The following is a 24783-nucleotide window of genomic DNA, read 5'->3' on the forward strand; positions in this document are numbered from 1 at the left end:
CCTCCAAGAATAGGACCCTTTCAAGCGGAGCCGCTGCAGCATGAGAAGAAACTGCCATACTTAAAGCCACAAAAAGGTTTGTTGGTTTTCTCTCTTGGCAAAAATATGTAGGAGTCTTAAGCTTAAAGATGAGCTTAAATGTTCTTTAAAAAAGCTAAGTGATCCAAATTAGCCATTTGCCACCACGATGGCAAGTGGCTGTCGTATCAGGAACACACTGCCTGTCAGACGTTATTGAAAAAATAAATGCACACTCTACGTCTCTGAAGGAAACGCGGTGCTTCAATACTTAGTGAGGAGTAAAACTGCTTCTTGAAAGAAACTCATGCTGCAGAGCCAGCGTTCTGAAAATGGCAACGCTCCCATCATCATACACACTTACGGGAAAAGACAACATCCTCTACAGAAACGTCTCATGTTCTCAAGGTCTCATGTCACACAAGAGGGAGTGCGGCGTACGGTTTAGAGTGTGGGCCAGACTGCACGCGTTCCAATCCCGGCTTGGCCACTTACTGGCTGTGCAAATTGGACACGTCGCTGAACTCCTCTGAACCTTAGTGCCTTCATTTATAAACCGGGCACAATAATTGTGCCTATCACGAGATGTTGTTATGAGAATTAACTTTGAAAATTGCCAGCCACAGAGTTAACCGAGTCAATAAATGTTACCTATTATTATTTACTAACTCAAACCTACTTAAGTATTTGCCAAAAGGAGTTTCAAACCATTGGCTAATAATATAAGAAATGCAACATCTTCTGACAAGTTAGCAACAAAATTGAGCATAAAGGAAAAAAGAAAAATTACTAGCCAAGTTTCCAAAAACACCTTCTCATGATTAGTACAGGTTGAGTATACCTAATCCGAAAATCCCAAATCCAAAACCCTTCTGGTCCGAAGCATTTTGGATAAGGGATATTCAACCTGCACACAGGTTTCAAAAATATGTATCATATTTTTTGTAAAGATAGCCAATAATGTGCTTCTTCAGTTTGAGTCTATGTATCTTTGTGAGTTATCTTTTCCAGCCACTTACAATAGGCATTAAAACCAAGAATCAAAATGAACAAAACCTGGAAACTTTGCTTCTGGCCACGACAGGTTTACTGGTACTGGGCTTGCCCTTTGGCCACATATAACTAGAAAACTGGGCAAAATACATGAAACAACTGTTTGCAGACATTGCACAACAGGTAGAGCAGGACTGTGGTCTCTGAAAGAAGGGAAGCAAATGAGGTGAGCCCTACGATCACACTGACTTTCTAGCAAGAAGAACTCTCTGGACTGTATCTCAGGGAAGGGAAAACCCAAGCAGAGCATGATGGTCTTCTTGGGTTGAGAAGACAGAGATGAGAAGACTGGGAGGCTCCAGCAACTGGAGTTTGCAGGGCAGAGCACTGAAAAGGAAGGACGCAGAGAAGGAGAAAAAGAAGTCTGCAGAGGGGTGACCTACAGTCTGTTGCCAAAAGCCCAGGTGCATATGCTGGGGTGACAGGCCACAAGGATGGGCAAGAACTACAAGGAAGGTCTAAGCTGAACGACTCCCAGAGTCTAAGGTTTGGGAGACTTTGGAGTTAACAACCAGCCAGAGAGGAGAGACTTGCTGAAGAGCAAGGACATTCATTCAGTAAAGACACCAGGACGGTCACACTAGAGTGGAGGGGGCTCTTGATCTTAGAATAAAGGCCAGTCCACATCCACCCCAAAAGCTAAAAATAGCCTCAGAATGAGCAAGCTGATCTGCAAGTAATTTAAACTCCAGTACAAACAAACTTCAAGACTCATAAATAGACCACAAAATCCAGTTAACACTCATGATGTCCAACATCTGACCAAAAATTACTAGACACGCAAAGCAGGATAATCAGGGGAATAATAAAAACAGAACCAGAAATGACGAGACACAGTGGAACTTAGTAGACTAAAACAGCTATTATGGGCAGGCATAAGGGTGTGAAGAAAACTATGACTACCTATAATAAGGAGAGAAATAGATGATATAAAAAATCAAATGGAATTCTGAAACTTAAATATGCTAACTGAAATTAAAAAAATTCGCTCGATTGGCTTAACAATAGATTAGACACTGCAGAAGAAAAATGTCCAGTGAATTCAAAGATATAGTATTAGAACTTGTCCAAACAGAAGTACAGAGCAAAAATGATGAAAAAAAGTTACTAACACCTCAGCAAGCTATGAAACAAAATTAAACAACCTAACATACACATCCCAGAAAGGGGTAGGGGGTCTATGGGAAGAAATAGTGGCAAAATTTTCCAAATTTGGTGAAAGTCATATCCCAAAAAATTTAAGAAACACAGAACTCCATGCAGGATAAACACAAGGAACACCAATGAGCATAATCAAACGATAACAAAAACTTAAATCATAAAAGGCAGATTAAAAAAAAGATTAATTATGTGCAGGAAAAGAAAGATACAAATGATTGGAGATCTGCCAGAAACAGTCAGTCCTGAGAGAAAAAAAATCAAACCCAAAACCAGCAACAATTTTATACTCAACAAAAAGTATTCTTTAAAAATGAGGGCAAGGCAGAGGATTTTTTTTTTCAGATGAACAAAAGCTTACAGAATTCACTGCTAGTAACCTACACTATAAAAAATGTTAAAGGAAATTCTACAGACTGAAAGAAAATTTTGCCATGTGGAAACCTGGATCTATACAAAGGAATAAACAACACTGGAAATGGTATTAATAAATAGATGGGTAAAAATAAAATGCTATTATTTCATTTTTAATTTCTTTAAAACATAATTGACCATTTGAAACAAAATAGTAACAATGTATCATATGGTTACAACATAGATAGAAGTAAAATAAGTAACAATACACAAAGAACAGGAAGGAGAAAATAAAAGTATATTGTAAGATTCTTGTATCATATGTGAATGGTACATTATTTGAAAATATACTGTGATAAGCCAAAGATACTTACTTTACACCCTAAACTAACTACTAACAAAATAGAAAGTTAGAGCTAATAAGGTAGTTGGGAAGATTAAAAAAAAATTAAAAATACACAATTAATCCAAAGAAAGCAGTAAAAATACAACCAAAAAACCGGTGAGACACATAGAAACAATAAGATGGCAGACCAACAAATAGTAAGATGGTAGACTTAAACCCAACTCCGTCCATAATTACATTAAATGTAAATGATCTGACATTCCACTGAAGAGGCAGGTTGTCAGACTGGATAAAAAAAGCAAGACATAGCTATTCTACGCAACTTAAGTATAAAGATACAGATATGTTAACAGTTAAAAAAATAGAAAAAGACGTAACATGAAAACACTAATCAAAAGGAAAGCTTAAGTGCCTATATTAAAGTCAGACAAAGAAAACTTCAAGGAATATTGCCAGGAATAAAGAAGATCATTGTATAAACTTAAAAGAATCAAATCACTGACAGGATGTAACAATCCTAAAAGTACATAAACCCTCAAACAAGGCTTCAAAATATGCAAATCAAAAATTGAACTAAAAGGAGAACAAGAAAAATCTACAAGAATGGTTAAAAATTTCAAAACTCCTTTCACGTTAATTAATAGTACAATTAAATACAAAAGACTCAAACACTATGAACCAACTTGACCTTTTATAGAACACTCCACTCAGCAGCTACAGAGTATGATTCTCTTCCAGTGCACATGGGAAATTCATCAACGTAGAACATATACAGGACCATAAACCAAGTCTCAATACATTTAAAAGAACAGAAATCACACAAAGCATGTTCTCTGGTCACAATGAAATAAAATAGTGCCCGAAGACTCCATTTTGAAAAACTCCAAAAAGAGCAAATTAAACCCAAAGTAAGAAGTATTATTAGCAAATAATAACAGAAAGCAACAAAATTGAAAACAAGAAAAATGAGGAAAATCAATGTAAACAAAAAGTGGTTTTTTTTGAAAAAGCATTAAAATTGATAAGCCTCTAGCTAGACTGATCAAAAAACAAAAACAAAAACAAAAAAAAAAAAAAAAAGGAGGATTCACAAGAGCCAAGATTAGGAAATGAAAGAAAAGATATCACTACATGTTCTACAGGTATTTAAAAGATAACAAAATATTTTGAACAATAAATTTGGTAATTTAGATGAAATTGATCATTCCTTAAAAAAATTCCAAATTACCAAAATTGACTCAGGAAGAAATTTAAAAATCTTAATAGTCTATATCTGTTAAAGAAGTTAGATTTATAATTAAAAACCCTAGTAACAAAGAAAATCCCAAGCCCAGATGGCATCACGGGTGAACTAGAGAAGTTTTGGGAAGCAATAACGGCAATCTTACACAAACTCGTTCAGCAAGGAGAGGAAGAGGGAGCGCTTCCCATTCATTTATGAGACCAACACTACCTTACTATCAAAACCCAATAAAGACATTAAAAGGAGAAAACCAAAACACTACAGTTCTATATTCCTCATGAATTTACAGGCAAAACTCCTTATTAAAACATTGGCAAAGTGAATCCAACAAATTTTAGAAACTATAATACATCATAATGAAGGAAGCTTTATTCTAGCAACGCAAGACTGGCTTAGCATTTGGAAATCAAACTATTTCACCATGTTAAGAGAATAAAGGAGAAAAATCGTATGATCATCTCCATGGAGGCAGGGAGAAAAGCAGACAAAATTCAACACCCATTCATGACAAAAACTTTTAGCAAGCTAGGAACAGAAGGGAACTTCTACCTTACAAAGGGTGTCTACAAAAGAATCTATAGCTAACATTATCCTTAATCGTGTTGTGAAAGCCTGAATGCTTTCCCTAATGCTGGAACTGATACAAGGATGTCTGCTTTCTCCACTGCTACTCAACACCGTACTACAGGTACAATGTTGGCTAATGCAAACAAAACAAAACAAAACAAAAAAACCCAAGGAAAATAAATATACAGCGTTATAGATTTGGAAATAATATGAACATAGGAAACTTGAACAGCACTATCAACCAACTTGACATACATGACATTTATAGAACATTCCATCCAACAATGATAAAGTACATATCCTCTTCAAGGGCACATTCTAGAGAAACTCCAAAAAGAAAACTTCTAGAAAATATAAGTGAGTATTAAAGGCTACAGATATAATATTGTTATATAAAAATTAGTTACATTTCTATATAAAGCAATAAAAAATTAGAAAATAAAATACTCTTTAATATAGTATTCAAAAACATGACCTACTTAGGGATAAATTGAACATAACATGTGCCAGACTTACACGTTAAAACTGTAAAATATCACTCGGAGAAATTAAAGATGACCTACAAAATATACCATGTTTAGACTGGACGAATAATTTGACAATTCAATTTTCCTCAAATTGATCTATAGATACAGTGGAATCCCGACAAAAGTCATGGAAGGCTTGTTTGTAAAAACAGACAAGCCGAATCTAAAATGTATGCAGAAGCTCAATGAACCAAAACAACTTTGAAAAAGATGACCAAAGATGAAGAACTGATTTCAAGACTGACTACAAAGCTACAGTAATCAAGACAGGGTGATATTGTGTAAGGGTAGATATATTAATATATGGATCAACAAAATACAAAGTGGGTCCAGAGAAAGATTTCCACATACACCATCCACTGATTTTCAACAAAACTCCACCCTTACCTCATACTGCATGTAAAAATTAATTCAAAATGCATGAGGCCTAAAAGTAAAAAAATAAAACTACACATCTTAAAAAAACAAACAAACAAACAAAAAAAAAACCAGGAGAAAATAACCACCTTGGGGGCAGGCAATGATTTCTTAACACATAAAAAGCAAGAACCCCAAAAAGGGGGTAAAAATAGACTTTACTAAAATAAAAAACTTCTGCTCTTCAAATGACAAGAAACTGGAAGAGAATATATGCAACGGATGTATTTGACAACAGACTTGTATGCAGAATATATAACAAATTTACAACTCCCATGTGGTGGCACACATCTGTAGTCCCAGCCACTCACGAGGCTGAGTACAGAGGATCTCTTGAGCCTGGGAGTTCAAGGTTACAGTGAATTATGATTGCGCCACTACATTCTAGCCTGGGTGAAAGAGCAAGATCCTGTCTTAAAAAATAAATGAAATAAAATTTTAAAAAAAGCTATTATAAATTTATAACTCAATAAGACAAACAACCCATTTAAGAAATGGACAGAAGATGAAAACACTTTATAAATGAAGATCTATGGAAGAAGAAAACGCACATGAAAAATATGCAGCATTGGTAGTCATCAGGAAAAGCAAATGAAAATCACAGTGAAATATGTTATGCACTCACTGGAATGTCTAAAATTAGACAATACCAAATGATGGTGAGGACGTGGAGCAACCGGAACTCTCCCATGTTTCTTTTGGGGGATAAAATGATACATCTACTTTGAAAAACAGCTTGGCAATTCTTACCAAGTTAAATGTGGAGCTACCCTGTGACCTAGCAATTCTAGTTGTAGGTATCGGCCTAAGAGAAATGAAAACAATGTCTACGTTAACTGTCCGTGAATGTTTATAGCAGGTTTATTGATAGCAGCTACAAACTGGAAACAATCCAAATGGGCATCAACAGGTGGAGGGAGAGGCAAATTGTCAGATAGCCCTACAAAGGAATATCACTCATTAATGAAAACAAAAGGATTACTGATCCCAGCAACAAGATGAATCCCGGAAACACTATACTAAGTAAAAGAAGCCACACGACAGAGTACATATGGAATGATTCCATTATATGAAACTCCAGGAATGACCTGACCGACGGTAACAGAGAGATCAGCGATTGCTGGGGTTTAGAGTCAGAAGGGAACTTGTGAAGTGACGGAAACATTCTAGATCTTGATTGTGAAGGTGGTCACACTGTCACTGTACACGTGAAATGGGTGAATTTTATGGCATGTATTTATACGTAAAATAAAGTTGACTTAAAAACATAATTTTTAGGGAGAGAAAGAAGTTTCTTGTACTGCGACTAAAATTAAAATTTCAACTCCTTTATATTCTTCATCACATCTTTTTATTCTACTTTTAGTATATGATTTATAGTGTAATTATACATGTACATCATACTGATAACTAAGACTCTATTGTGGGTACAAATTCAAACTTTTGTACTCTTGGGGCACATGAGCAAAAGTAGTCTGGAGACCACCGACGTAGACAGAGCCACCTCCTGCTGTGCAGGGATCCAGCAAAGGTGTGAGAGAGGACGGCGTGGTGGCTGAAGTGACAAGAAGGGGTTGAATTCAGGATCACTGGGACTCACTGACAGATGGGCTGTCAGGGTGAGGGGAAGAACAGAGTCCAGGCTGACTCGTGCAACCGTGGCCAAAGCAGGGATGGTGACGCCACTCATTGTCCTGGGAGGGCTCGTGGCAGGGGGAGGAGGAATCGATTGTTCTCTGGTGGCCATGTGGGGCTCTAGGAGTCACCCGGGGAGAGAATGTGGGTGAAGAGGCTAAGAACAGGGTCCTGGAGGAGAAGGCGGCGGCCGCAGAAGTCTGAGGAGGAGGAGTGGAAACAGGTGAAGCAGAGCCAGTGGGCGCTCACCTCTCATGGAGTTTGGCTGTGATGGGGAACCGAGAACTGGCCAGAAGCGGATGACGCCGTGTGTGCTTTCTCCGTGAAACAGGACGTGCGTTGGAGATCGGGGCAGAAAGAAGGCATGAAATGTACGTGGGGCACAGTGGGCAACGAGGTTGGGGCCCACGGATGGCTGTTTGTATGTTATTACAAACTAACTCATGCTGGGCCTCCGGAGACTTGAATACAAACACTTTGTTTTGGATTCCCTGATCACTACAAAGGAAGCGCTGGCATGCCCTGGCAAAGCCCACCAGCCTTGGTGCGAGGGGTGGGGGGTCCGGGAAGAGGGAAGAGCACACTGCCGGGCCTCACGCAGGGCTGCAGAGGCTGGCAGGCCGTGGTGTGCAGAGGGCGCGGGGTGGCAGGGGAGGCTGCTGGTGAGCTGCTTCTCCACAGATCGTGAGGACCAAAAAGACCGATCTCAATAAACCCGAGGCCCGTGTTTGCACAGAGCGCTCTGCGGGCGACAGGCCGTCCCCTGCCATCAGCCCGAGGATGAATGTACCCCTTGTGAACACCATCCCCGCGATGACATCACAGCGCGGCAGACGCTACTTTTCGCCAGGGCACTCTAGGCTAATGTAATCATACGATTACATAATTAACCCAGCTGTCTCATTAAGAAAATCAACTGGAATTCAGGGCATAATTAGTCATACAGCAATTAGCATGCTGATGAGCGCCTGATGAAAAGCTGTCTAGATACCCAGCGTGCCAGGACCACCCCAGTCATGGCAGAGGGGAAACCAGGCAACACACCTCTCCACTCAGGCACACCAGGATTCCCCGAGTCACATCCAGGGAGTTCCCACACTCCGGCGCTGTGTCAGGGGACCGGGGGAGGACGGATGGAGAGAGGAAGCCCTGGGAATGAGAGCGGCACGCAGAAGCTGGCGGCGACGGGCTCGGGCACCCATCTTGTCACCCCTGCTTTTCTTTAACATTTGTGGCTAATTCCTCAGCCTGCAAACATACTGTGCACCAAATGGAGGGGAGGACCAGGCCCCCAAAATTGCTCGAGGAGGATGGAGAAGCTGCCACCTCGTCTGGTTTCCAATCCCCTGAGCGCTAAGACAGTGTGCCACTGGCCCTTGTCCCCTGAGGTGCTTCAGGACCAGCTCTGGGTTGGGCACCTGCAGCCCAGGCAGGAGGCACATGATGCTGGCAACAGACAGGGCTTCATTCCTCCGGCCTCACTTCCGCTTTCTGTCCTGCTTTGGTGCCTGTGGTTGATCCTTAATAATATGAATGAAGATGTTTCAAGACAGCAAAGTGAAGCTGTGTACAGGGGCTCCTGCACGTCTCAGGCTACTGAAGTTCCAGAGAGCTCTCTGGAGGGGCCATGGGCACCCGGTCTCCTTTGCCAACACCAGGAGACCTGGAATACACGGACTGGAGTCTCTTTCCAGAATCGGGCTGGAACAGCCACTCTCCCATAGCCGTTAAGAATGCCACCAAGGAGCACACCAATTAAAATCTTGGCATGAAAAACAGGGGCTATTTCTAACTAAATCTCAAGATTTCGTCACTTTTTTCCAGCAGTCCTACTCTGGGAGCCTTGAGTGAGGGGCAGGCAGGGAAGAGAAAAGAATGGAAGCAACGGTGTTTTCTAATTTTAACCTATAATGTGTCCTCACTTGAAAGTAACAGGCACAAAAAGCAGATTGCTATTTTATTCTTACGGAGGATTAAAAAGCAATTCTCGAGAACGATGACGTGCCTCTTCATTTCCAGAGCCTCAGAGGCTGGGCCGACGGGGATGTTCACCAGGAGGGAAGGTTTTCCTAAATCCAGACTGAAGCCTCCCCTAGGAGCTCCTGGGAGCATGGGCGCGTTGGAGCAGGCTCTGAAAATGGAATGGCTTACAAATAGGCTCTTTTCAGCCAGTTCTCGTTGAGGACTTCCAAAAACCTACAACATCTACTTTGCACAATTATAGGCCAGTTATCCTATGGAAATAAAGTGAGACGAGTCAGTCATGAAACGCCGAGTTCTAGCAGTGTTTCATGAGTCAATGAATATTTTATATCACTGGTAATGTGCTTCCTAAGATTTAAATCTTAAAATAAACCCTTCCAGGCATTGCCTTTATGTGTGAACGGTTTGTATCTGTAGGAGCTAAACCACATCTCAGCAAGGAGTAAAATATGATTCTTATCCGTGGCGGGGGGCCACAGATGGAGGCAAGGACAACTTGCAAAGAGATTCTTCCCTTGAACTTTGCAGCTAAAGCAGAGAAGTTCTGCAGTACCAGGGCACAGGTGGCAGCTGCACCGACTTTGAACCTTGTTCTCCTATCTAGGAAACTCTTTAAAAAACACCATTACCAAGATGTTTCTGGGACAGAAAAGTCATAGTTGTGCCTTATACAAATTTATAAGTATCCTACAAATCCTTGACTAATTTCTTATCTGTAATACATTAAGAAGGGCTATTCAGAAGTGAAGATTGCAAGTTGATTATTTTACTGATTTATGCTTCCCTGCATTGTAGAAATAAATACATGCTCATTGTAAAAAAGTATGAAAAGTACCAAGAAGCAAGAGCAAGTCACCCACGCGAGGTTAATTACTGGCAGACTATGCATACCACCATAATTTTGCTCAGCACACAGTAAAATTCTAGCTACATAAAAGCCTTTAAGAGGAAGTCATTCCAGAATTTTCTCAGCTATCCGAGAGCTGAGACATTTATTTCTCCTTTCCTTATAGCAAGGGATAGAGGCTGCCTATTTTACCCATTTAATTACGGAATATTTTTTCAAAGGTACTGGATATTCTCCCATGACCAGGATGGGGGCCCTGGGCCGAACTCTGCTTGCATTCGTATCTTTTTAGGCTCGTGGTCCGGGGCCAGCATGCGGTGGGCTGCCAGGAGACACGGGCTGAGTGTAAGCATGAATGTGACCTTTTCAACAGCACACTCGAACCCTTCTTTGCACACTGAGAGTCACTGTTGTTGACGGATAGCCACCAAACTCTGCTCTCACCCACAGACACAGACTCTGATGCACGAGGACGCTGGCCTCCTGAGGAGGGAGCCTGCCACAGAGGAACCTCCCGTCCTGGGGGGCTCACCTTGCCCAGGTGGTCCTTACCAGGTTGTGATGCCGGCAGACAGTTGTGATGCTTTCCCTCATGTGGCTAATCCTTAGCAAATTAATAAACATACATCTCAATGACAGGTGCATTAGAATTTTCAAAATTAAGCATTTTGAAGTTTGAGATAATCCCTATGTATTGATCATACACGTTATGACATAAAATCTGTCCACGAGAAAATTGACAGATGAAAGCCAAGTAAATTAATGACATACAATTGTAACTTGCTTGTGAAGCTAAATGTAAAACCTCCATCCTACGGCTACAATGCTGACGGTAACGGCAACTAGAACCATTTTCAAGTAGAACCACAAAGAGGGATAATAATAGAATCAGGGACAGGAGACTCATCCACCAAATGTTTTGTTGGTCTTTTAATTTTGTAAAACCACACACACAGCACTGTTTTCCAGATAAAAGTCTCGAGACAGAGCTGTCCTGCTTGACTCTTGGTGAGACGGCGGGTAAGGAAGGCAAGTCCATTCTACCTCCTCAATACAGCGGGTTATCTGTCCATTTCTCTCCACTTTCACTCCCACCATCTGACACCGACAGACCTGTCTCTGCCCCCCACATCACTTTGGACCCCTTTCCAATCTGTTGTCCACACTGCAGCCAGGAAAACCTTTCCAATACACAAATCTGATCATACCATTTCACTACATAAAGCCCATTAATGGCTTCTCTGTTGGCTGAAGTCCAGAAACCTTCACATAACTACCCGGGCTCTGCTTCCCTTTGCAGCCAGGTGACCCACACCCCTTGGGGGGGGGGGTCCCTTTATCCAGCGTGACTCCTAACAGCGGCCCTATGACCACTGCAAGCGCCTTGGTCTTGCTTGGTGGGTTTTGCTGTGGAAGCACTCACCACACCTAAAACTCAGCCATTATTCGTGTAATTACTTTTTTTTTTTTTGAGACAGAGTCTCACTCTGTTGCCCAGGCTAGAGTGAGTGCCGTGGCGTCAGCCTAGCTCACAGCAACCTCAAACTCCTGAGCTCAAGGGATCCTCCTGTCTCAGCCTCCCGAGTAGCTGGGACTACAGGCATGCACCACCATGCCCGGCTAATTTTTTTTATATATATTTTTAGCTGTCCATATACTTTCTTTCTATTTTTAGTAGAGATGGGGTCTCGCTCTTGCTCAGGCTGGTCTCGAACTCCTGAGCTCAAATGATCCGCCCACCTCAGCCTCCCAGAGTGCTAGGATTACAGGCGTGAGCCACCGCGCCCGGCCCGTGTAATTACTTTTTAATGCCCGTATCCCACCAGATCTAAAGTCCACGAGGGCAGGAACCTGGCTGGCTGCTGTGTCCCCGGTCAGGGTCTTGGGCACTGACCAAGTAATAACCAGGAAGACGAGGGTCACAGCAGTCTGCAGAAGAGCATGGTTTGGCTAAAGGAAGGTATTTCCAATGAAAAGCGTCTGAAAATACTCTCAGAATTGCCTAAGGAATGAGGAGCAAGCCGGTGGCGAATGAAAAGAATGGAAACATCAGGTCTTAACTGTTTTAACTGCCCAGAGGACCCCTCAGGACCACGGTGGTTCAATTCTACTATGTATCTAAATGTTTATCTAGTGTCTTGGACAGGAAGGAGATTTTGGAACGACAAATAACATTAGCTGGGACTTCTGATGTGGAAGATGAAGAGGGGGAGCCCGGGATGACTCAGCTTTCCCACTCCCAGCTGGGCCAGACCATTGGAGGGGAAGTGGGCAGGGGAAGGGGAAGGGGGGGCTGGCGTGGAGGGAGATCCCAGCTTGGTGCCAGGCCCGCAGGACAGCTGACACACCACACAGATCCTGGACATCACACACTGGCCACAAAACCGAAGCCCTCAGAGGCGCATGCACTGGTTTGATGAACCCCGAATGCTAAGTGCGGTATAAATGTCTATGCAGGCATGTAAATCTTTATAGAGTGACACCAAAGCAAAATGAGAGTTCAGAGAGCTATTAAACTGCTACAACTCCATAAAAGATACGTTCTGTTCTCTTGCAACTGACGTGTCTAATGCTCGGGAGTGCTCGCCCTCAGTGGGAAGCGTCAATCTCACGAGGACGGTTCTGTGTGAACAATTAAAGCCTGAGACCCAAAAAACTCAGAGAGCATTGTGAAGAAATAATTTGATCCACTAATTTATTCATTCATTTGACAAACACTTATGAAGTTTCTGCTACATGACAGGCACTGGGGTAGACACTAGGGAAATAATTAGGGACAAGATCACACTGTCCCCATCTCTCTGCCTTGCCAGAAAGGACACAGATTTAGCAAGTAGTCGTGACGGGGGTGGGCAGGTGTGAGTGCGAGAAGGGCACACCCCAGCCAGACCTGGGGGGTCAGCAGAGGAGGGGTCCGGCCACCCTGCAAGTGCAAAGACTCTTGTGTCGACCTGAACTGCACAAGGTGGGGTGGAGAGAAGTGGATGGAATCGAGACACATTCTGGAGGTGGGATGGCCAGGACTTGGGGACCAGGTGCTCTGGCACGGGCAGCTGGGTGGGAGATCGTGCCTTTGCAAAGAGCAGGAATGCAGGAAGAACAGTTTCCGTCAGACACACCCACCCAGTGGTTGCAGGGTGCCCATCAGTCACTCCTGCGGGAAGTCTCAGAGGCAGCTGGACATGCAGGTTGGTACTCAGGAGTGACAACTGGACCAGAGACAAAGCTTTAGGAGTCGCCAGTGTGACCCTTCGTGAACTCTGCTGCTGAGGACTTGGGGGTGGGGCTTTGGGTCAACTGACTTCTTCAGTCACTCACCATGTCACCCCTGTTGTGTGCCAGGTGCTGGGCAGAAAGCGACAAAGCAAAGCCCTGTCCTCAAGGAGCTTTCATTGCAGTGAGACCAATAGGTAAGTAACAAGAAAACGCACAAATAAATAAAATTTCAGGAAGGGGCACAGGGTGGGAGCTAGTTTGGTCAGGTGTCTCTGCCAGTTTCGGGCTGGGTGGGACTCTGGCTCCACCTCTTCCTGGGGCCGGCTCGGCAGCCTTTCCTGGAGCTGGGCCACGTGGCACGTACCTGAAATACCTGCCACGTTATTCCCGAGAGCTTCCTCCATTTTTCTGAGATAGCGGGAGTTGCTGCCTCTTGCAACTAGGAGAACTTAACACACCCCCAAGTGTTTCTGGATTCTGCTGGATTAAAGCCCGAAGCACGCAGACAGGGAAGGCACCCTGACTCCCCCCAACCGTGTGACTGTCAGTAAATGCACCGTCGCTATTGACCAGGCCCTTCCTGTAAGCCTCAGCCACACGATTACTTCACCCAGGCAATAATCAGACTTCAAAACACAGGTAGAGTGAGCCGAGCCCCGTTCCTGCTTTTTAAGTAACTTGCTAGATCTGTCAGACCACAGCATTTGTAAGAAATAGCCGGGAGGCGGCGCGTGAAAGTGATCTACGTGGAATGTAGATGTATTTTGATTGACTTTTATTACTAGAGAGAACATCAGACATTATGTTGCTCCCACCATTTTGAATCTAAACTGCAAACGTTTATTCCCCAGCCAAAAATGATAATTATGAAGAATATCACCACTATAGGAAAAACGCTTATGGTAGTAGTAATAATAATGATATTAAGTGAAAAAAGCAGAATATAAATATATACTCATGTTATGATAGAAATTCCATAAAATTTGTATATGTACATGAAGGCCTGCTCAGGCAAAGGGGAACACTGATGAGAAAAATGGTCTCTTCTTTTCTGTAATTGTAGAAAAAGAAACCTAACAGCTTGTTAAAGTGGCCGCCCAGTGGGGAAACTTCACTAGGGGAAAATCCAGGTACAAATTCGACTTCGAAAAACGAGATTCTAGGTTATACAGAAAACAGGAGCAAAGGCTCTCTGGGTCTTTGGCAAAGATGGAATAAGCCAGCCCCTTCTCAACTGTCACCCAAACGACGGATGCAGAGTTCTTGGCTAGAAAGCACTCCCTTCCCGGACCCCGCTCTGCAGTGGCAGGAGCTTCTGGAAACAGGATGGGCAGGACCCTCCTGACACGGAGAACAGAAAACTTAAAAGAAGGAATTCTATGGAAATCAAAAGTTCTATTTATCAAAGTCCAGGTCGCACTGTTTCCATAAATGCTTTATCCCTGAGTCAGTATGGACACGACACAGGCCAGAGAGAATTCTCAGCCACCACCTCACGCCTGCCAAGCTGCTGATACCTGCGGAACAGCGGGACATCGGATGATCCATGAACTACCTTGTGGGGCTTGGTCAGTCTTCGGGGAACCCGTAGTCACACACAAACTCTTGCAGAAACTCAAAGGGCACCACTTGGGAACTAAGAGTTAGATAAGCTCCCAAGATAGCAAAAGGTAAGAACAAAGCAAATCATTCATTCTCTGCTGCCAGGCTGTTCCCCAGAGAGGAAAAGGAATGTGATCAAGACTTCACAACAAGCCTGTGGCAAGAGAATCTGACCTTCCCACTCCCTGTCCGAAGTGCTTTCTTATGCCCCTTAATAATCCCGACTCCAAGAGGGAACAGAAAAGCTATGGTGGACCTGAACTAGAACATAAGGGCAGGTACAAAGGAGACCTGTTTCTGCCTTGCTTTGCTGAAGTAGCTCTAGTAACGTCAGTGATATTCAGAGCTTACCAATACGGGCAAGCAGGTGACTCTCGTGGGTTGGGAGGGTTGGTGGTGGCAATTAGGTTTCCTTGGTTGGTAGAGGAGGACATCTAAGTGGCTTTTCTAATTTTCTGATCAGTCTCTCCAGGACTGAGCTGGGACCCACGTGGTCATGCCCGTCACCTCCCTACAGATTCTAAGTCACCGGGGAGCAGAGGACCAACAACAGGACCAGTGGGTCTAGGTACTGCAAAGTCTGTCTCACTTTTCTAAAATGAGAAATCGGAAGCCACCAACTCTCACAACGCCTAACAAACATCATTTAAATTTTAACTCTGTAGTTCCTTCAAAAGAAGAAACAACCCACATATTTAGTTGTGGCTAAAGGAATTATCAGTTACCCTCTCTGCCTAGTCTGAAGGTCACTAATCCTGACGACCTGGTGGGGGAGCCAGGCATTCCAGATGTCCCGTCAGGGCCATTCCTGGAGTCCTGAAGGTGGTGCCCGGCAGCCCAGGAGACTGGTGTGCAGCATATAGACATTGATCCTATGTCTTCTCTGTGGTACACGCACCATTTTATACTGTAGCTCCAGAGGTTTGAGTTTCTGCATTTACTAGCAATTACACGGGTACTTTAACAAGTGCATCAAATTTCCATCCCTATCTGAAGACTGGGTGATGGAGAATTCACGTTTCCTGGAACTCCCGGGTTTCCGGGGGAAGCTGCCACCGAGGGCGTATGTTCCTTGGAAAGCTGAGAAGGAGCCCAACACCCACCGCTCAGCCGCAGAGCCCCGCCGGGGCTATCCGTGCCGGTGCTTACCTGGGACGTCAATCAATCTCTTGTAGACGTTCAAGAAGGCTGCCTCAGCCTCTTTGCTTCTCTTGCTCAGTGCGTCAATCTGAGACGGGAGGAAGGAAAGAAGAGAAAAACAAAGAGCTCAAAATTTGTCAAGAGGTAATTTAAAAATCATTATACATCTAGTGAGTTCGCACAGCAAACGGAAGTCTGATTTCTCCGTGTAGATGCCTGACAACTGGGCCTTCAGCCCCTCAGAGGACAGCCCGCAGGCACGCAAGAGGGAGACAGTCTCCGCGGCCCAGGCAATCAGGGTGAAGGTGGCCACTCACCACACTGAGCGGGGACCACTGGGTGGGCTTTCCACAGAGAAAATGGTCTGGTGTGCCCTTCCTGGCCCTTTCCTTCTTCTGCAAGTGCTGCTAAGAGCTGACCACGCACTAGACATTGTGCTTGGGAAGGTGAGGGGGGAGGGGTAGCAGGGAGAGACGACAGCTTTTACTTTTAGGAGCTGAGGTCTAGTGGGGGAAACACGTATGTCAACAAGTAATTCAATTCCAGCCCTGGGGACATGGAGAAAGGGACCTCAGGCAGGAAAGCTGTCACATTGGAGCAGAGTCTTCAAGAACAGCTCCCAGGGTGGACAGGCGAGGCAATGCATGTAAGAACACATGCAAATACCCAGAGCAAAGTTCTGAAATTTGGAGGGTCACAGATCCTCTTTAAGAATGTTATGAAGCCAAGGGCCGTCCCACCCCACCCCATCCCCGCTCCCCCCACCCAAATACACACACACACACACACACACACACACACGGAGTTATGCATCCTATTTTAGGACACTCACACGTCGGTTTGTGCTCCATCCATGAAATCCAGATTAAGACCCATGGTTGGGGCTGGGAGATGAGCAAGCCTGCTGGGGTGGGAACACGGACACACGTGCAGGGGCTGTGGGTGACGACACTGGACAGGCAAGCGGGGTGTATCCCAACCTGTGTCACCTGAGCATCAGCCAGAGTGGAAGGAGCATAGGAGGGGCAGGGAGGAGACCCCCTGGGAGGGTGCTGCCCTCATCCCGGTGAGAAATATGTGGGGCCTTGGGTGCTGGGGGGGGGAGACGCAGGCGGGAGATCTGGGGCCCGGAAGAACAAGGCGCCCAGTTTTCTAGCTTAGGCAATGGGTGAGGTTCTGCGACACTGGCCAGGATTGGTTTGTCTTGTGAACTGATCTAGCTGAGTTCGTTCCCCCAGTGTGGATGTCTATTACTCAAAGAAAGGTGAAGTTCAAAACCCCGAAGTACACTAGACACACATCCAAAGAGTTTCCAAATGCCGGATCGACTTGTTACAGTGCTTAGCTCACACACACAACTGCTGAGACAACAGCTGACTTTGTATACCTGAAGCATGCAAGACTGTACATGCACGAAGTTCATATTGGCTCAGGAAAAGGACACTAAATTATATATTCCTTCTGTCCCCTCATAGAATTATGTTCTCGGTCTCCAATGTTATTAAAGAGGCAAAGGATGTGGTTTAATTACAGGGCCTCTCGCCTGAGCCAACTGACAATTTGTTAAGGGCTGAGAGGTCACCTGATTAAAGACGGTTAGACACTAAGGGACGGGGAACACGGTGAGCAGGACGGTCTGGGAAATCTGACGTAGACCATACTAATGCAACGCGAGCATTTCCAACTTCTGACAACTTGTGCTCCAAAATTCCAATTTGAAGTCAGTCGTTTGGAACTCAGACATATCCCCCCACCACGAAATAAGGTTGTGATCGAGGTGTTGAGGGGGGTTTCAGAATAATCCACAAGGACGATTAATATGACAAGACAGCTCTCTCTTTTTAAAAAAAAAAACCCCCTCCCCATTTTTAGCAATTCATGCTCATTGTATAATTAGAAAAATATAAAAAATACAGAGAAGAAAATTAAAATCATAATTCTGCTATTCACTGGTGGGAGTCATACTGTCTAGTCTGTAATTCTCTTCCATTTTTTTTCTAATTAAAATATACAGTTGAATGAAATGCAGGCACATAGGAAACGAGAGACAAAAGGTAGATGAGGGTTGTCTAGGGCCAGGGGTGGGGAACAGGGAGGGCCGGTGGATGCTGGCTATGGGGTGTGTGGTTTCTTTCTGCGGATGATGAAAATTTCTACAATTGTGGTGACGGTTGCACAACTTTGTGAATATACTAAAAGTTAATAAACTGCAGGCCTTAAATGTATAAATTATATGATATGTGAATTATATCTCAATAAAGCTTTTTAAAAACGTGTATTTTAAGTCAAACCATATGCAAAATTTTGTATTGTGCTTTCTTCCACTAACATACATCTTTTTAAATATCTATTACAAATTTTGGGAAATGCCTTAATGGCATTATTTCAGCTGCACCTAACCACCACGTAGAGATGCTTGGAGGAAACGTGGATTTGCAGCTGCCTCTCCCGCTGCCCGGGAGGCTCCCCAGCCCCTCCTAAGAGCCGCGTGGCCGTGGGGAGCAGCCAGTCCAGAGAGCCGAGTAGACACTTCTTGGGTGTTCCCACGGGGGCATGAAGGGTGCCTCTCTGGAGGCAAAGGATAGGCCCTGGAAGAATCCTGAACATTGTCCTTCTCTCTCCTGCCTGGGTTGTTCACGGGGACGTGGAGGTGGGGACTGTAATGGGTTGAACTGTGTGTGTCTCCCAAAAGATGCTGAAGTCCTGACCCCCAATACGGTGAAGGTGACCTCATTTAGAGATAGGGGCTTTGCAGGTGATCATGTTAAGACAAGGTCTTAATCCAGTATGACCAGACGAAAAGGAGATGTCTGGACACGGTCACAGACACGTACCCAGGGAGAACGTCACGTGGAGATGAAGGCAGAGACTGGGGTGATGTGCCGAGGAATGCACAAGATCACGAGCAAACCCCTGGGGGCCGGAGACAGGCACAGAGCAGACTCCCCCTCACTGTGCCCAGAAGGAACCAACCCTGCTGACACCTGGATCTTGGCTTTCCAGCCTCCAACCATGAGAGGACAAAATTCTGCTGTCGAAGCCGCTCAGTTTGTGGTCGTTGTTAGGCAGCCCCGGGAACCACGGTTCCGAGCGCTCTCCCCTTCCCTCTTCCACAAAGCCCAGGGAATCCAAGCCAGTACCGGGAACAAGGCCAGGCCAATGAGCTTAATCCATTCACTAAGCAACTGGACCATGAGGTTCCTGAAGGAGACGAGAGTACTCCATGCCTGGCTGAGCTACGTGATGAGATCCCCTCACCCCCTTATGAGATTTCTAGAACTGTCTGGAAGAATTTACTGATTCTGGGAATTTGGGTACTTTCTATGCTCCTTCACTCTTTGGACTCCTCCCATGGCCACTGGCCTAGACCCAGGGTGGCCCCGGAGTTTGAGCTTGGGTCTATCCTCGCCCTTGCCTAGCCCAGCCTGCCCAGGGCGGGCCGCCGTCTGGCCACCGCAGCTTGTGAATTCCTCACTGCAGTCTGTGACTTGCTAGTTCCGTGGTTTTGCTTACGTGGAATGCCCTTTGCTGGCATCTCTGTCCACTCCAGACCTATCTATGCTGCAAGACTCAGTGCAAGCGCCACTCTCTTCAGGCTACGTGCTGGGCTCCCTTGGCGGGCAGCGTGCTGAGTCCGGAAGGGGTCGGCGAGCTGCCTTTGCTGCCAGCTCCTCCGTACCTGGACAGGGGTGAGTCAGCGTGAGCAGCGACGGGGAAGGCGCACACCACAGTGACGCTGCTACAGGAGGAGCTTCCCTCCAGGTGCCCGTGCGGCCACTGCCCAGGAAGGGGGCCCTCCTGTGAGGGAGGGAGGGAAGGCACAGGGTCCTGCTCATCCTCATGCCCGTCACCCGCCACACCCGCCTGACACCGGTACGTGGCTGTCTGCTGCAGGCCTTGGAGGTGGTGAGCCACAGCTTGGCTCCCTACAAGAGGGAATGGATTTGTGATGACAAGAGGTTTGGGGTAAGGTCTTAAGACAAGGATTGCTGAAGTTAGGATCCTGGCTACTTCATGCACCCATGTCAGCCCAAGGTAGAGATTCCCACGCCCTTAAAACCATCTGCGAGAAGCACCGCTGTAAAGGCAGGATGGGGGCAGATCTAGAGGCCGTTCGGGCCTGGGGGAGAACCTGCCCTGCTCCCAGGGATCGGCCTACACTTTTCAAGCTCACCTCCTGCCACGCCTCATACTCCAGCCACACCCGGTCACTCCCTGTTCCCTGAATACATGAGCAATTTCCCTTCAGCCTGGAAGGCGCCTCCCTGGAATGCTCCCCTGATCCCCGGCTCAGCGCTGATCCGTCTCCCGGCTGCGGCCACTCCCACTGCTGCGGGGACTGCCCTGGAGTCCCTGGACTACAGATCAAGCTCCTCCCTCGGGGGTTTCTGAATTCCTGGAAAGCCCAAACTGCGCTGTAGGATCAACTGCCTTTCCTCCTAGCCGCTGGCACTCAGGTGTTTAATAAAGTTTTACCGTGTGAATGAAAGTCTACCTCAATTGTCCAACTGTTGCATCTGCACAAGCGAGCAAACAGTTAAGAAACCCAGTTTCAAATCTTTATAAAAATGCTTAACATGCAAAGGGTTCTCTGTTCAGTAAGCGTGTGTCTCCTACGCTGCAGTATGACAGCAGCCACTTGGCTGGTGGCAGCCCACTGGCGTGTCTTTCCCTCGGCACACACCCAGGAGTGCTCTTCAGGTGGCTTCCTGCAGGGAGCCACACGTCCTCGCTGTGGCAACACGCTGGATGGCTTCTACTGGATCCGACCGTTATCCTTTCAGCAACATCGCTTTCATAATGTTGGGTTCGGTTTTTTACGTAATAAGTATTACATTGATAGACAAACGTCTACACGAAGGTATTTTTATTCTAACTCTCAATCAATCAATATCTGCTTATAGTAGTAGAGAAACTCAGGGTCCAGGCTGGAGAGCAAGTTCACAGAATCCATCGGGAGACCCCTGAGATTCAGAAGGGGTGAGAAGTGCCCAGGTGTTTGGTGCCAGCAGAGGGGTGCTGCGGGGTTCCGGGAGTCTCCGCATATGGTGCTACTGCTCCCAACTGCCATCCACTGTCCCTGCAGGAGGGAGCACACAGCTCTGCCCACTGCACCTGGTGTGTGGTGTGACAGCACCTGCCAGGTGGGTGCTTCCCCACCCCAGACCTCAGGTGTGGCCACATGAATTGCTTTGACCAACGGCATGCACGTGACAGTGCCCTGGGCCGTGTCTGAACATAAGACTTAAGAGCCATGGCATGGTTCGGCCATTGCACTTGCGTCCTCTGCCGTGGGACTTGACAGGAGCTGCTGCTTCCACTGAGATCGCAAATGAAGACCACCCAGGGGGCCAGGGCAGAGTCACAGCCAACATATAACATCAACAAGGAACAGTCCTTTGTTGCCAGAGGCCACTGAGATTGGGAGCTGTCTGTTACTGTGGCACCATCTAGTAAAGACTGACTATCACGGGTCGTAACAGGCGGCCACATCTCTAAGAAGGTGGCACAAAGTAAAAACAAGGACTAAGCAACCAGTATCTTGAGAGCTAGAAGATTTTGGTTTATTTGATTTGAAGCTTGATTGTTTATTTTTGTCGAGAGGTTGGGGGGAAATCATGGTATGATATATTAATGGTAGAAAGGGCACTAAATTTGACATCACAAGACTAGATTTAAGACATGGCTCCAGGATGGGTTCTGGAACACTGAGCCAGCTACGGAGCCTCTGCCTCTCTCACCCTACTTTCCATGGCTAGGAAAGGGGAATGATGGAAATGCCCGTCTTGCAGGAACCCTGGCGGGATCGCACGAGGCAGATAGGACAACTGCATGGAGAGACCCAGGAGCTAGTTTCCAGGGTGGGGGAGCATCTCTGAGCCATGAGAACTGCCCGCCATGCAAATAGTAACTCATCGTGTCCAAGTCTCAGAGGGTCAGCGAGTGGAGAATTCTCACGCTCAGAGCATTAGTTACTGCACAGAAGAAGAAAGGGCCACCTTAGGCCGGGCGCGGTGGCTCACGCCTGTAATCCTAGCACTCTGGGAGGCCGAGGTGGGCAGATCGTTTGAGCTCAGGAGTTCGAGACCAGCCTGAGCAAGAGTGAGACCCCATCTCTACTAAAAATAGAAAGAAATTATGTGGACAGCTAAAAATATATATAGAAAAAATTAGCCGGGCATGGTGGCGCATGCCTGTAGTCCCAGCTACTCGGGAGGCTGAGGCAGTAGGATCGCTTGAGCTCAGGAGTTTGAGGTTGCTGTGAGCTAGGCTGACGCCACGGCACTCACTCTAGCCTGGGCAACAGAGTGAAACTCTGTCTCAAAAAAAAAAAAAAAAGGGCCACCTTAAAAAGAATTCACCTGTTATGATAGTCTCTCGTTTTCTTTTTTTACCGTAGATGAAAGGTGTTCTCTTAAATAGCATCTACAATGGGTTCCTACAACTCCTCAGGGGTTAGCTTATGCCTTAAAATAACATTCCCCGCAGGAAGTCCCTAACCCGTCTGTGATGGAAAGCAATTTTGGACCTATAATCTCATTTCTACCTTTGGCATTTCAGCCTTAACAGAAGCCCCCTCGTGACTTCTAGTGGGGACACTGCAGACCAGCAGCCGGTGATCACACTAACTGCCGCCTCTCCTCGCCATGCGTCCTCCACAGTGGCCCTGGGTCACTGCCCACAGCCCGGGGGGAACTAGGTGGCCACCCTACCTTAATGGCTTCTCTTTATCCCCAGGAGATTCCTTAAAACTCACTCCTGAGTCCAGCAACATGGATTACTTGGGAAGACCAGCGTGGGGGAAGCGGCTTCCCGTAATTGAAAGCTTTTACGATCCACCACGGTTTATCTCGCCTAGACAGTGGGAAGTGTCGAGAGAGAACAAGAACCAAAGTGTTCTCTACTTTGGGGAAGAGCAAACTGCCCTTGTGGGAACAAGAAGATCCTGGTGAGGCAGCGTTAGCAGAGTAGAAAAAGACGGAGGTGCTTTGGGGTTGAGATAGACTAGCTGCGTGATGTCTCTAAGATGGAGAGAAGAAGACCTCTTCACGGCTCCCCATAAGTATTAAGAAAGAATGGGTGCAAAGTGGCTACACTGGGCCTGGCACTTCGCGGGCCCAGAATATTCTGCAGCTGTTACTATCACACGATGCTCTGTTTGCACAGGGTGAGCCAGAACCCCACCCGAGGGCAGGCTGCACACCACCAGTGCTGCACACCCAGCTCACAGTGAAAAGGATGATACCCTTTTGCATGCTGGACTGTAGCAGACTTTGGGAACATACCGGGGGAGGTGGGGGCCCTAGGAGCCCAGTGCTGCCCTGCTAGGCCCGCCACATGCCACACATCAGGGTGCCTTGGTGCACACAGACAGAGACAATGACGTGGACTTTTACGAAGGCCCTGGTATCACCAAAGTAGCACAAAACAGAAAAATGGGTCTTCAGATGATCTGTGGGGATGGTAACTGGGGCTGAAGTAGTGCTGTGGATACTGGAACGAGAAAGGTTCGCCTTTCCAGGTTGCTGCCTGGCCCTGGCCACGCGTGGGAGGCAGGCAAGACAGGGTCCCCTGGGTCAAGGGCCAGGATATGTGGTTGGCACACCAGGGCGGGGGGCCCAGCTCCAACACCAAAACGGCAGCACTACCTGAGCCACTGAATTAACCTGTCTGGGCCTCGGCTTCTTCATCTGGAAAGTGGGGAGGCTACCTTTTGGATGCTGTGAAGGTCAAAGCCATGGCAGCAACTTGGTAAACAGTGAAGGAGCTGCCATGTTACCACCTCCACTTCTCAGAGGCAGGAAACGACCATGTCACTCAAACCTGGCCCCTAACCAACCCCCACTCCCCAGGACATGACAACATCCCAGCACGTGGGCCCACGTAGTCAATGGAAGCAGTGTGTGCTTTCAAGAAAAGACAAACTTGGGGTTTCAGTCTCGGCTCTGGTACGCACTGGCTGGGTGATTTGTAGGCAGGGTACTTAAATATTGAAGCCTTGGTTTCTTCATCTGTTAAGTGAGGGAAACAAACTCCTCCTTATTGAGTTGCTATGGCAAAACAGGAGAACCTTCTACATCAAGTTTCTGGCAAAGTCTGGACAGAAACCAAGTCAACATCAGTAACTTTCCCTAATAAACCCAAGCTTAGTACCTTCTTTCCACTATACCACAGTTGCCCCCTTCACTACCAAACCAAGCAGAAAGCCAAAATGCTCCGAGTCCTCGGGGACCAGGACACGTAAACAACATTTAAGACACCACAGTGGCAATGGCACGCCCAGGAACAATCCACTAGCTTGCACACCCTGGGAGTTTACAAGCTAATGATTTAGAAATAAACACAGACCATTAAAAGGATTTTCAAATCGATGGGCTCTGCTGGACTACCGGCCAATATGAATCAACGAGAGCGGCAGGGACATGACAGAATAGTTTTGTCTAAGTTTGGCTGCAGAATGTTTTCAAGAGCAAACGTGTTTTGAAGAGCCACATGGAATACCAGACGTCAACTGCGAATGACCAAGGTCCTGTCCGAAACAGGCACGTACACAAGCCAAAGCGCCAGGTCTGATTTTACCTCAACACGGCCATGTAAAAGGAACATACGTGTTTTCTGAAACAAGATGAAAGTGGCAGACAGCCCAGTAGTTCCCCTCTAAGTAGACTCCGTGTTT

At 46.2% G+C, this 24783-nt stretch overlaps 1 protein-coding gene across 6 annotated transcripts in view; it reads right to left on the reverse strand.

Moving 5' to 3' along the window:
- Positions 1–24783, reverse strand: part of CUX1 (cut like homeobox 1) — a 362384-nt gene that overhangs the window by 143728 nt on the left and 193873 nt on the right. For all 6 annotated transcript variants that reach the window (XM_069486412.1, XM_069486411.1, XM_069486413.1 and 3 more), the window contains one exon: positions 16116–16194. In XM_069486412.1, coding sequence (XP_069342513.1) covers positions 16116–16194 — 79 coding nt within the window. The remainder of the gene's footprint in view (positions 1–16115; positions 16195–24783) is intronic.

The sequence above is a fragment of the Eulemur rufifrons genome, chromosome 14 (genome assembly GCF_041146395.1).
Source record: "Eulemur rufifrons isolate Redbay chromosome 14, OSU_ERuf_1, whole genome shotgun sequence".
NCBI lineage: Eukaryota > Metazoa > Chordata > Mammalia > Primates > Lemuridae > Eulemur > Eulemur rufifrons.